The 12038-nt window shown below is 48.0% G+C and overlaps 1 protein-coding gene across 1 annotated transcript in view; it reads left to right on the top strand.

The window, feature by feature from the left end:
* Positions 1–10943: 10943 nt before the first annotated feature.
* Positions 10944–12038, top strand: part of LOC123775038 (KH domain-containing, RNA-binding, signal transduction-associated protein 2) — a 235519-nt gene continuing 234424 nt past the window's right edge. Inside the window, exon 1 of the mRNA XM_069319372.1 lies at positions 10944–11534. Coding sequence (XP_069175473.1) covers positions 11300–11534 — 235 coding nt within the window. The 5' untranslated portion in view covers positions 10944–11299. The remainder of the gene's footprint in view (positions 11535–12038) is intronic.

The raw sequence follows: 12038 nt of genomic DNA, 5'->3' as shown, positions 1-12038 counted from the left end.
TGTACATCATCTTGTTCATCTTCCTGTATATCGTCCTGTTCATCTTGGGTACAATCACTGTACCCAAGATTGACCAGATTGCAACTGTAATATGTAATGTCATTATATATCTTGAGACTGTAAAATTATTTTATCACTTATGATTGAATGTTTAACCATCTCATCGTGTACTATGGTACCCCCTCATGTTAATGTCAAGAGGGATGAAAATATGTGGACAGTATACAAGTTAGGATTGTAAGTTCGCTATTGCAAGAACACTTCAATCACATTATGTGTTCGAGTACTCAATAAACCACTGCAATGAATGACTACCATGTGAAAACTCTTAGGGGAATTGTTTGGGTTGATATAGACATTATTTAACACTGGTGGTACGCGAACAAGGGGACACAGGTGGAAATTGAGTACCCAAATGAGCCACAGAGACATTAGGAAGAACTTTTTCAGTGTCAGAGTAGTTAACAGATGGAATGCATTAGGCAGTGATGTGGTGGAGGCTGACTCCATACACAGTTTCAAATATAGATATAATAGAGCCCAGTAGGCTCAGGAACCTGTACACCAGTTGATTGACGGTTGAGAGGCGGGACCAAAGAGCCAGAGCTCAACTAGGTGAGTACGCACACACATGTGGCAATTCATTATTCATGCAATAAATCCAATACAATGAAACCATACATGAAGCGATGTGTATGAGAGAGAGAGAGAGAGAGAGAGAGAGAGAGAGAGAGAGAGAGAGAGAGAGAGAGAGAGAGAGAGAGAGAGAGAGAGAGAGAGAGAGAGAGAGAGAGAGAGGGGAAGGGGGAGGCAAGTGGACTACCATGTCAGAGACATTTACACAATCACCCGCTTCCAAAGCTCCAATGTTTCTTCCCTTTGATACTCTCACACTTTATCACTGAGTCCTCTCTTCCTCCTCCTGTTCCACTCAGTCTCTTCCTGATGGGCCCGTCCCTTCCCTCTGATGGGCTGCCCATCATCCTCACCCCTGATGGGTTCAGCCCTCGGGCCGCCCCAGCTCTGAGTGTCAGCCAGAGGCCACAAACAACTCAACTACTCTCATCATGTAACCAGCATTGGACAACTTTTCTTGGGCTTCACTACTGTTTCTCGGTTGTGCATGGAACCTTGATTGTTGTGATGTGGTTCACTGTTGTGTCCTGGTTCACTGTTGTGTCCTGGTTCACTGTTGTGTCCTGGTTCACTGTTGTGTCCTGGTTCATTGTTGTGTCCTGGTTCATTGTTGTGTCCTGGTTCATTGTTGTCCTGGTTCACTGTTGTCCTGGTTCACTGTTGTCCTGGTTCACTGTTGTGTCCTGGTTCATTGTTGTGTCCTGGTTCACTGTTGTGTCCTGGTTCACTGTTGTGTCCTGGTTCACTGTTGTGTCTTGGTTCATTGTTGTGTCCTGGTTCATTGTTGTCCTGGTTCATTGTTGTGTCCTGGTTCATTGTTGTCCTGGTTCACTGTTGTCCTGGTTCACTGTTGTCCTGGTTCACTGTTGTGTCCTGGTTCACTGTTGTGTCCTGGTTCACTGTTGTGTCTTGGTTCACTGTTGTGTCCTGGTTCACTGTTGTGTCCTGGTTCACTGTGTATCCTGGTTCACTGTTGTGTCCTGGTTCACTGTTGTGTCCTGGTTCACTGTTGTGTCCTGGTTCACTGTTGTGTCCTGGTTCATTGTTGTGTCCTGGTTCACTGTTGTGTCCTGGTTCACTGTTGTGTCCTGGTTCACTGTTGTGTCCTGGTTCACTGTTGTGTCCTGGTTCATTGTTGTGTCCTGGTTCACTGTTGTGTCCTGGTTCACTGTTGTGTCCTGGTTCACTGTTGTGTCCTGGTTCACTGTTGTGTGTCCTGGTTCACTGTTGTCCTGGTTCACTGTTGTGTCCTGGTTCACTGTTGTCCTGGTTCACTGTTGTGTCCTGGTTCACTGTTGTGTCCTGGTTCACTGTTGTGTCCTGGTTCACTGTTGTGTGTCCTGGTTCACTGTTGTCCTGGTTCACTGTTGTGTCCTGGTTCATTGCTGTGTCCTGGTTCACTGTTGTGTCCTGGTTCACTGTTGTGTCCTGGTTCACTGTTGTGTGTCCTGGTTCACTGTGTGTCCTGGTTCACTGTTGTGTCCTGGTTAACTGTTGTGTCCTGGTTCATTGTTGTGTCCTGGTTCACTGTTGTGTCCTAGTTCACTGTTGTGTCCTGGTTCACTGTTGTGTCCTGGTTCACTGTTGTCCTGGTTCACTGTTGTGTCCTGGTTCACTGTTGTGTCCTGGTTCACTGTTGTCCTGGTTCATTGTTGTGTCCTGGTTCATTGTTGTCCTGGTTCACTGTTGTCCTGGTTCACTGTTGTCCTGGTTCACTGTTGTGTCCTGGTTCATTGTTGTGTCCTGGTTCACTGTTGTGTCCTGGTTCACTGTTGTGTCCTGGTTCACTGTTGTGTCCTGGTTCACTGTTGTGTCTTGGTTCATTGTTGTGTCCTGGTTCATTGTTGTCCTGGTTCATTGTTGTGTCCTGGTTCATTGTTGTCCTGGTTCACTGTTGTCCTGGTTCACTGTTGTCCTGGTTCACTGTTGTGTCCTGGTTCACTGTTGTGTCCTGGTTCACTGTTGTGTCCTGGTTCACTGTTGTGTCTTGGTTCACTGTTGTGTCCTGGTTCACTGTTGTGTCCTGGTTCACTGTGTATCCTGGTTCACTGTTGTGTCCTGGTTCACTGTTGTGTCCTGGTTCACTGTTGTGTCCTGGTTCACTGTTGTGTCCTGGTTCACTGTTGTGTCCTGGTTCATTGTTGTGTCCTGGTTCACTGTTGTGTCCTGGTTCACTGTTGTGTCCTGGTTCACTGTTGTGTCCTGGTTCACTGTTGTGTCCTGGTTCATTGTTGTGTCCTGGTTCACTGTTGTGTCCTGGTTCACTGTTGTGTCCTGGTTCACTGTTGTGTCCTGGTTCACTGTTGTGTGTTCTGGTTCACTGTTGTCCTGGTTCACTGTTGTGTCCTGGTTCACTGTTGTCCTGGTTCACTGTTGTGTCCTGGTTCACTGTTGTGTCCTGGTTCACTGTTGTGTCCTGGTTCACTGTTGTGTGTCCTGGTTCACTGTTGTCCTGGTTCACTGTTGTGTCCTGGTTCATTGCTGTGTCCTGGTTCACTGTTGTGTCCTGGTTCACTGTTGTGTCCTGGTTCACTGTTGTGTGTCCTGGTTCACTGTGTGTCCTGGTTCACTGTTGTGTCCTGGTTAACTGTTGTGTCCTGGTTCATTGTTGTGTCCTGGTTCACTGTTGTGTCCTAGTTCACTGTTGTGTCCTGGTTCACTGTTGTGTCCTGGTTCACTGTTGTCCTGGTTCACTGTTGTGTCCTGGTTCACTGTTGTGTCCTGGTTCACTGTTGTCCTGGTTCACTGTTGTGTCCTGGTTCACTGTTGTGTCCTGGTTCACTGTTGTGTCCTGGTTCATTGTTGTGTCCTGGTTCACTGTTGTGTCCTGGTTCACTGTTGTGTCCTGGTTCACTGTTGTGTCCTGGTTCACTGTTGTGTCCTGGTTCACTGTTGTGTCCTGGTTCATTGTTGTGTCCTGGTTCACTGTTGTGTCCTGGTTCACTGTTGTCCTGGTTCACTGTTGTCCTGGTTCACTGTTGTGTCCTGGTTCACTGTTGTGTCCTGGTTCACTGTTGTGTCCTGGTTCACTATGTATCCTGGTTCACTGTTGTGTCCTGGTTCACTATGTATCCTGGTTCACTATGTATCCTGGTTCACTGTTGTGTCCTGGTTCACTGTTGTGTCCTGGTTCACTATGTATCCTGGTTCACTATGTATCCTGGTTCATTATGTATCCTGGTTCACTGTTGTGTCCTGGTTCACTGTTGTGTCCTGGTTCACTATGTATCCTGGTTCACTGTTGTGTCCTGGTTCACTGTTGTCCTGGTTCACTGTTGTCCTGGTTCACTGTTGTGTCCTGGTTCACTGTTGTGTGTCCTGGTTCACTGTGTGTCCTGGTTCACTGTTGTGTCCTGGTTCACTGTTGTGTCCTGGTTCATTGTTGTGTCCTGGTTCACTGTTGTGTCCTGGTTCACTGTTGTGTCCTGGTTCACTGTTGTGTCCTGGTTCACTGTTGTCCTGGTTCACTGTTGTATCCTGGTTCACTGTTGTGTGTCCTGGTTCACTGTTGTCCTAGTTCACTGTTGTGTCCTGGTTCACTGTTGTGTCCTGGTTCATTGTTGTGTCCTGGTTCACTGTTGTGTCCTGGTTCACTGTTGTGTCCTGGTTCACTGTTATGTCCTGGTTCACTGTTGTGTCCTGGTTCACTGTTGTGTTCTGGTTCACTGTTGTGTGTCCTGGTTCACTGTTGTCCTGGTTCACTGTTGTGTCCTGGTTCACTGTTGTCCTGGTTCACTGTTGTGTGTCCTGGTTCACTGTTGTGTCCTGGTTCACTGTTGTCCTGGTTCACTGTTGTCCTGGTTCACTGTTGTGTCCTGGTTCACTGTTGTCCTGGTTCACTGTTGTGTCCTGGTTCACTGTTGTGTCCTGGATCACTGTTGTGTCCTGGTTCACTGTTGTGTTCTGGTTCACTATGTATCCTGGCTCACTATGTATCCTGGTTCACTATGTATCCTGGCTCACTATGTATCCTGGCTCACTATGTATCCTGGTTCACTATGTGTCCTGGTTCACTATGTATCCTGGTTCACTATGTATCCTGGCTCACTATGTATCCTGGTTCACTATGTATCCTGGCTCACTATGTATCCTGGTTCACTATGTATCCTGGCTCACTATGTATCCTGGTTCACTATGTTTCCAGGTTCACTATGTATCCTGGCTCACTATGTATCCTGGTTCACTATGTTTCCAGGTTCACTATGTATCCTGGCTCACTATGTATCCTGGTTCACTATGTATCCTGGCTCACTATGTATCCTGGTTCACTATGTATCCTGGTTCACTATGTATCCTGGCTCAATATGTATCCTGGCTCAATATGTATCCTGGTTCACTATGTATCCTGGTTCACTATGTATCCTGGCTCACTATGTATCCTGGTTCACTATGTATCCTGGCTCACTATGTATCCTGGTTCACTATGTATCCTGGCTCACTATGTATCCTGGTTCACTATGTTTCCAGGTTCACTATGTATCCTGGCTCACTATGTATCCTGGTTCACTATGTATCCTGGTTCACTATGTATCCTGGTTCACTATGTATCCTGGCTCAATATGTATCCTGGCTCAATATGTATCCTGGTTCACTATGTATCCTGGCTCACTATGTATCCTGGCTCACTATGTATCCTGGTTCAATATGTATCCTGGTTCACTATGTATCCTGGCTCACTATGTATCCTGGCTCACTATGTATCCTGGTTCACTATGTATCCTGGTTCACTATGTGTCCTGGTTCACTATGTATCCTGGTTCCCTGAGCCCTACAACTCATTACATGTCCCAGTTCAATATACTTCCAGGACCACTATGTGTCGCCTTCCTCAATATGTGTCCTGGCTCCGAGGCAGAGCAAACTCCCTCACTGTGTATCCCGTCTTTCATCAACTTTGTAAACACCTTCGATATATATTACCTCGCCCTTCAAGGTGCTCCTCCAAGTCTCTCCCAGCCCGGCCTCGAACCCTTCTTGAGGTTATCTTGAGATGATTTCGGGGCTTTTAGTGTTCCCGCGGCCCGGTCCTGGACCCCCAGGAAGTAACCCGTGACAGCTGACTAACACCCAGGTACCTATTTTACTGCTAGGTAACAGGGGCATAGGGTGAAGGAAACTCTGCCCATTGTTTCTCGCTTGGGATTGAACCCAGGACCACAGGATCACAAGTCCAGCGTGCTGTCCGCTCGGCCGACCGGCTCCCTTTATATATGCTGGAGCAATAGAGGTGTCGAGGCTGTACTTACATGATACAATATTCACCCTAAAAGGCTTGTGGTGTTTTTTTCATGATACTTTTTAGCTACATTGTACTGTTTTTTTTTTTACAATGGAAATGGGAGATGAAATATATTCTCATCTATAATGAAGTTGGATGATGTTCGCGGGTATATAATGATGTATTATATATTGTAGTGGGGTTAGCTGGTTTGGAACTCTGAGAAGATTCTCGAAAGTTCTAGAAATGCAGATGTTATACCATGATGTTATTTTAATTTGCACCAGTTAGGTGGGAGTTGGCGTCATGCTATAATGAAATCTTAGGCGAGTGAGAGCCAACAGGAATCGAACGAGGATCTAAGCCGACAGTCACGCTGTCGACACCACGATGTTTGTCAACACATATGTTGCAGTTGATTCGAATTAGCTGTTCACATGTAAGCAATTTTTGAAAACACACACACGCGCGTACACACACACACACACACACACACACACACACACACACACACACACACACACACACACACACACACACACACACAACAGAAGAGGACTGTTTGAGGCTTCAAGAAGACCTAGACAAGCTGAAGGAATAGTCGAACAAATGGTTGTTAGAGTTTAACCCAACCAAATGTAATGTAATGAAGATAGGTGTAGGGAGCAGGAGGCCAGATACAAGGTATCATCTGGGAGAGGAAATTCTTCAGGAGTCAGAGAAGGAAAAAGACTTGGGGGTTGATATCACGCCAGACCTGTCTCCTGCAGCACATATCAAGCGGATAACATCAGCGGCATATGCCAGGCTGGCCAACATACGAACGGCATTCAGAAACTTGTGTAAAGAATCATTCAGAACTTTGTATACCACATATGTCAGGCCAATCCTGGAGTATGCAGCCCCAGCATGGAGTCCATATCTAGTCAAGGATAAGACTAAACTGGAAAAGGTTCAAAGGTTTGCCACCAGACTAGTACCCGAGCTGAGAGGTATGAGCTACGAGGAGAGACTACGGGAATTAAACCTCACTTCGCTGGAAGACAGAAGAGTTAGGGGGGGACATGATCACCACATTCAAGATTCTGAAGGGGATTGATAGGGTAGACAAAGACAGTCTATTTAACACAAGGGGAACACGCACAAGGGGACACAGGTGGAAACTGAGTGCCCAAATGAGCCACAGAGATATTAGAAAGAACTTTTTTAGTGTCAGAGTGGTTGACAAATGGAATGCATTAGGGGGTGATGTGGTGGAGGCTCACTCCATACACAGTTTCAAGTGTAGATATGACAGAGCCCGATAGGCTCAGGAATCTGTACACCTGTTGATTGACGGTTGAGAGGCGGGACCAAAGAGCCAGAGCTCAACCCCCGCAAACACAACTAGGTGAGTACAACTAGGTGAGTACACACACACACACACACACACACACGCGCGCGCACACACACACACACACACACACACACACACACACACACACACACACACACACACACACACACACACACACACAGGTTTGCCACCAGACTAGTACCCGAGCTGAGAGGTATGAGCTACGAGGAGAGACTACGGGAATTGAACCTCACTTCGTTGGAAGACAGAAGAGTTAGGGGGGACATGATCACCACATTCAAGATTCTCAAGGGAATCGACAGGGTTGATAAAGACAGGCTATTTAACACAAGGGGCACACGCACTAGGGGACACAGGTGGAAACTGAGTGCCCAAATGAGCCACAGAGATATTAGAAAGAACTTTTTTAGTGTCAGAGTGGTTGACAAATGGAATGCATTAGGTAGTGATGTGGTGGAGGCTGACTCCATACACAGTTTCAAATGTAGATATGATAGAGCCCAATAGGCTCAGGAACTTGTACACCTGTTGATTGACGGTTGAGAGGCGGGACCAAAGAGCCAAAGGGGTAGTTATGATGGTAGAGGTTGTGGTGGTGATAAAGAGGTTGTGACTGTAATGGTAGTTAGGTTATAGCGGTGTAAGTAACACATCTCTCTAAGCAACAACCTCGTCCACTGCACCATCCCTATTTCCTCGCCTACACCTGCTCCCTATTCCCCCCCCCCCCTTTTATACGCCTCTTGTCTTCCACCAATTATAACCTCGAAGCAATTACTCTCCCAACAGACGCTGATAAAAACATATCTCCGTTAACTTTATGAGGGGATTAACAATCTCTGAAAGCTACCCCCTCCCCCCCTCTACTTCAAAACCCAGCTGCCTGGAGAAGCTGATCTATATGTATACCGATACATGGGAGGTGGACAGAGACATATGTATACATGTGTCTCAGGACACCTCAAGGAGAAGACCCTTACTCTGGCTGGGTGGCAAGAGGCCAGGGGGAAGGGGGCGGCGGCCCCCCCTAGACGGTAGCGTATACCTGTCTACACCTGGCCCAATCACCACCTCAAGAACCCATGTAGATGGGAACACCTGGCCGACAGGTAAGCGATGTAACGTGCTGGGAGGTGGATAGGGGGATAGGGAGATGGATGAGCGGGAGTGTTAGGATGGAGAGGGGGAAGGGACAGGAGGATGATGCTTGATGAGGTGAAGTGGCAAGGCTTGGAGAGAGAGGCTAGGCTAAGGGATAGGAAGAGATGCAACCCGCTCTCGCACAAGACAGTACATACATGACTTATTGCTTATAGTCACTATTTGGCTTATTAATAAGTATATATATGGTATATGCCAAGTTATATAATTTTTCAAGGTACAAACTCTTCCTATAGATTTGCTAAACATCAGTTTTAATATTAGGAATGAAGGGATAGGTATAAGCAAAGTCACCTGTCCCAGAAGGGTGTACATCAGGGGTTGGGACAGACGGCGGATAGAGAGTATGAGGGGGACGGTAAAGCGAGTGAGAGACAGAACGCGGAACACATACTGGCCACGGAGACGGGGTCAGAAACATGAAATATGGCCATGTTGGACCCCCCTAACACAAGGTTTATATGAGGGGAGGTGGAGTATGAGGGGGGAGGAGTATGAGGGGAGGTGGAGTATGAGGGGAGGTGGAGTATGAGGGGGGAGGAGTATGAGGGGAGGTGGAGTATGAGGGGAAGGTGGAGTATGAGGGAAGCTGGAGTATGAGGGGAGGTGGAGTATGAGGGGAAGGTGGAGTATGAGGGGAGCTGGAGTATGAGGGGGGAGGAGTATGAGGGAAGCTGGAGTATGAGGGGAGGTGGAGTATGAGGGAAGGTGGAGTATGAGGGGAAGCTGGAGTATGAGGGGAGGTGGAGTATGAGGGGAAGGTGGAGTATGAGGGGAGGTGGAGTATGAGCGGAGGTGGAGTATGAGGGAAGCTGGAGTATGAGCGGAGGTGGAGTATGAGCGGAGGTGGAGTATGAGGGAAGGTAGAGTATGAGGGAAGGTAGAGTATGAGGGGAGGTAGAGTATGAGGGGAGGTAGAGTATGAGGGAAGGTGGAGTATGAGGGAAGGTGGAGTATGAGGGGAAGGTGGAGTATGAGGGAAGCTGGAGTATGAGGGGAGGTGGAGTATGAGCGGAGGTGGAGTATGAGGGGAGGTGGAGTATGAGGGGAGGTGGAGTATGAGGGGAGGTAGAGTATGAGGGAAGGTGGAGTATGAGGGGAGGTGGAGTATGAGGGAAGGTGGAGTATGAGGGAAGGTGGAGTATGAGGGAAGGTGGAGTATGAGGGAAGGTAGAGTATGAGGGGAGGTGGAGTATGAGGGGAGGTGGAGTATGAGGGGAGGTAGAGTATGAGGGAAGGTGGAGTATGAGGGGAGGTAGAGTATGAGGGGAGGTAGAGTATGAGGGAAGGTGGAGTATGAGGGGAGGTGGAGTATGAGGGGAGGTAGAGTATGAGGGAAGGTGGAGTATGAGGGGAGGTAGAGTATGAGGGGAGGTAGAGTATGAGGGAAGGTGGAGTATGAGGGGAGGTGGAGTATGAGGGGAGGTAGAGTATGAGGGAAGGTGGAGTATGAGGGGAGGTAGAGTATGAGGGAAGGTGGAGTATGAGGGGAGGTGGAGTATGAGGGGAGGTAGAGTATGAGGGAAGGTGGAGTATGAGGGGAGGTAGAGTATGAGGGGAGGTAGAGTATGAGGGGAGGTAGAGTATGAGGGGAGGTAGAGTATGAGGGGAGGTAGAGTATGAGGGAAGGTGGAGTATGAGGGAAGGTGGAGTATGAGGGGAGGTAGAGTATGAGGGGAGGTAGAGTATGAGGGGAGGTAGAGTATGAGGGGAGGTAGAGTATGAGGGAAGGTGGAGTATGAGGGAAGGTGGAGTATGAGGGGAGGTGGAGTATGAGGGAAGGTGGAGTATGAGGGAAGGTGGAGTATGAGGGAAGGTGGAGTATGAGGGGAGGTGGAGTATGAGGGGAGGTGGAGTATGAGGGGAGGTAGAGTATGAGGGAAGGTGGAGTATGAGGGGAGGTGGAGTATGAGGGGAGGTAGAGTATGAGGGAAGGTGGAGTATGAGGGGAGGTGGAGTATGAGGGGAAGGTAGAGTATGAGGGAAGGTGGAGTATGAGGGGAGGTGGAGTATGAGGGGAAGGTGGAGTATGAGGGAAGGTGGAGTATGAGGGGAGGTAGAGTATGAGGGGAGGTAGAGTATGAGGGGAGGTAGAGTAGTATAAGGTAAGTTGGATGAAGATAAACTCCCCCTCATATGTCCAACAAGGAGGAAGGGAAGTAAACATATTGACTATCAAGTAATTGGACAATTGAGCTGAGACCTGTGGGCAGCATAGTATGTCTCTGGGAGCATCCTAGAGATCTGGGAACAGCATTTTAAAAATCTAGAAACAGCACTCTAGACATCTGGAAGCAGCATCCTAGAGATCTGGGAACAGCAATCAAGAGATCTGGAAGCAACATCTAACAGATCTTAGAGCAGCATCTTAGGAATCTGCACAGATGCTAAGGATTATACAGGTGTACGGATGAGATTGTATGTGAGAGAGAGAGAGAGAGAGAGAGAGAGAGAGAGAGAGAGAGAGAGAGAGAGAGAGAGAGAGAGAGAGAGAGAGAGAGAGAGAGAGAGAGAGAGAGGAGCGTAGTGTGGCGAAGCAGTGCGAGAGATGCCAGTGTTCAACCAGCATCCGTGGAGGCTGCATCTCGCTCTTCCGTGCTAATCTTCTCTCGCGTCCGTCACCCTCATTCTCTCTCTCTCTCAACCCCCCAAACGCGCCCAGCTCCTTACCACGATATTTTCATTTATCTTAGGCCAACCAGGCTGTTAGTGCTGTAATTATCGTAGTGAATTATCGATAAGAAGACTCGCCAGTCTTGTGTTTGGAGTGAGCAGACTGTTTTGAATTAAGAGTCTAGGAGTCCATATCTTCAGTACCTCGTAAGTCCTCGTGAGTGAGTCCGCAGCATCGCATGCTCAGAGGCTAAGTCTCAACTGAAGAACCTTTCCCAACGGCGACTCTACAACAAGAGCTCCTTCATATAACGATGGATGAACTTACTGAGGACGTAGGCGTAGTGGCCCTGGACGGGGAAATGGACAGCGGGGCCATGGTGGTGGTGGGCGGCGCCCCTGGGATCTCAGTGGGTTTGGGATCTCCTTCGGCAGCTGCGGCCGCCGCTGCCGCCGCTGAAGGGAGCTACTTGGAGGGCCTCATACGCGAGAAAGAGGCTCTCAGCCAAGGCGCAGGCATGGATCTTACCAAACGTCTCCTTTCTCAAGGTAAGAACAACGGGAGTTTACGGTACTGTTAGTTTCGTCGTAGGTTCCGTTTAAGCGTTGAATAACGGTACCAGTTCGATGTTCCGTTTGTCCGTTGCCAGACGGTAGGAGTTCGATGTTCCGTGAGAAGTGTTTATAATTGGTGTCTAATAGATTATCAAATCAGGTGGATTAGGCTTTTCTTGATATGTCTAACTGTACATGTTTGTTAACAGTTAATGCCCACTCTGTGGACCTGTTGACAATGAACAGACCGTTAACATCATCACCTGTCTACCAGTATCTAAAGCCAAAAGGATAATTTCTCCCTCACCCTTTTAACTGTCAATTTCGTTCCGTCATATCTGTCCAGTAAAACGGTAAGATAAAGGCAGCGTCTGGGATGATCTCGGACGGAGGTTCGAATCTTCGTCACGGCCCTTGTGGATTAATTCATAGTAAATAAAGTTTTTTTGTATCCTACTTCGGGCCAGCTTTAAGTTGCGTGACAAACTTTAAAGTTTC

Source organism: Procambarus clarkii, chromosome 92 (assembly GCF_040958095.1).
Source record: "Procambarus clarkii isolate CNS0578487 chromosome 92, FALCON_Pclarkii_2.0, whole genome shotgun sequence".
In the NCBI taxonomy this organism is placed as follows: domain Eukaryota; kingdom Metazoa; phylum Arthropoda; class Malacostraca; order Decapoda; family Cambaridae; genus Procambarus; species Procambarus clarkii.
This window is presented reverse-complemented; position numbering and strand designations above follow the sequence as displayed.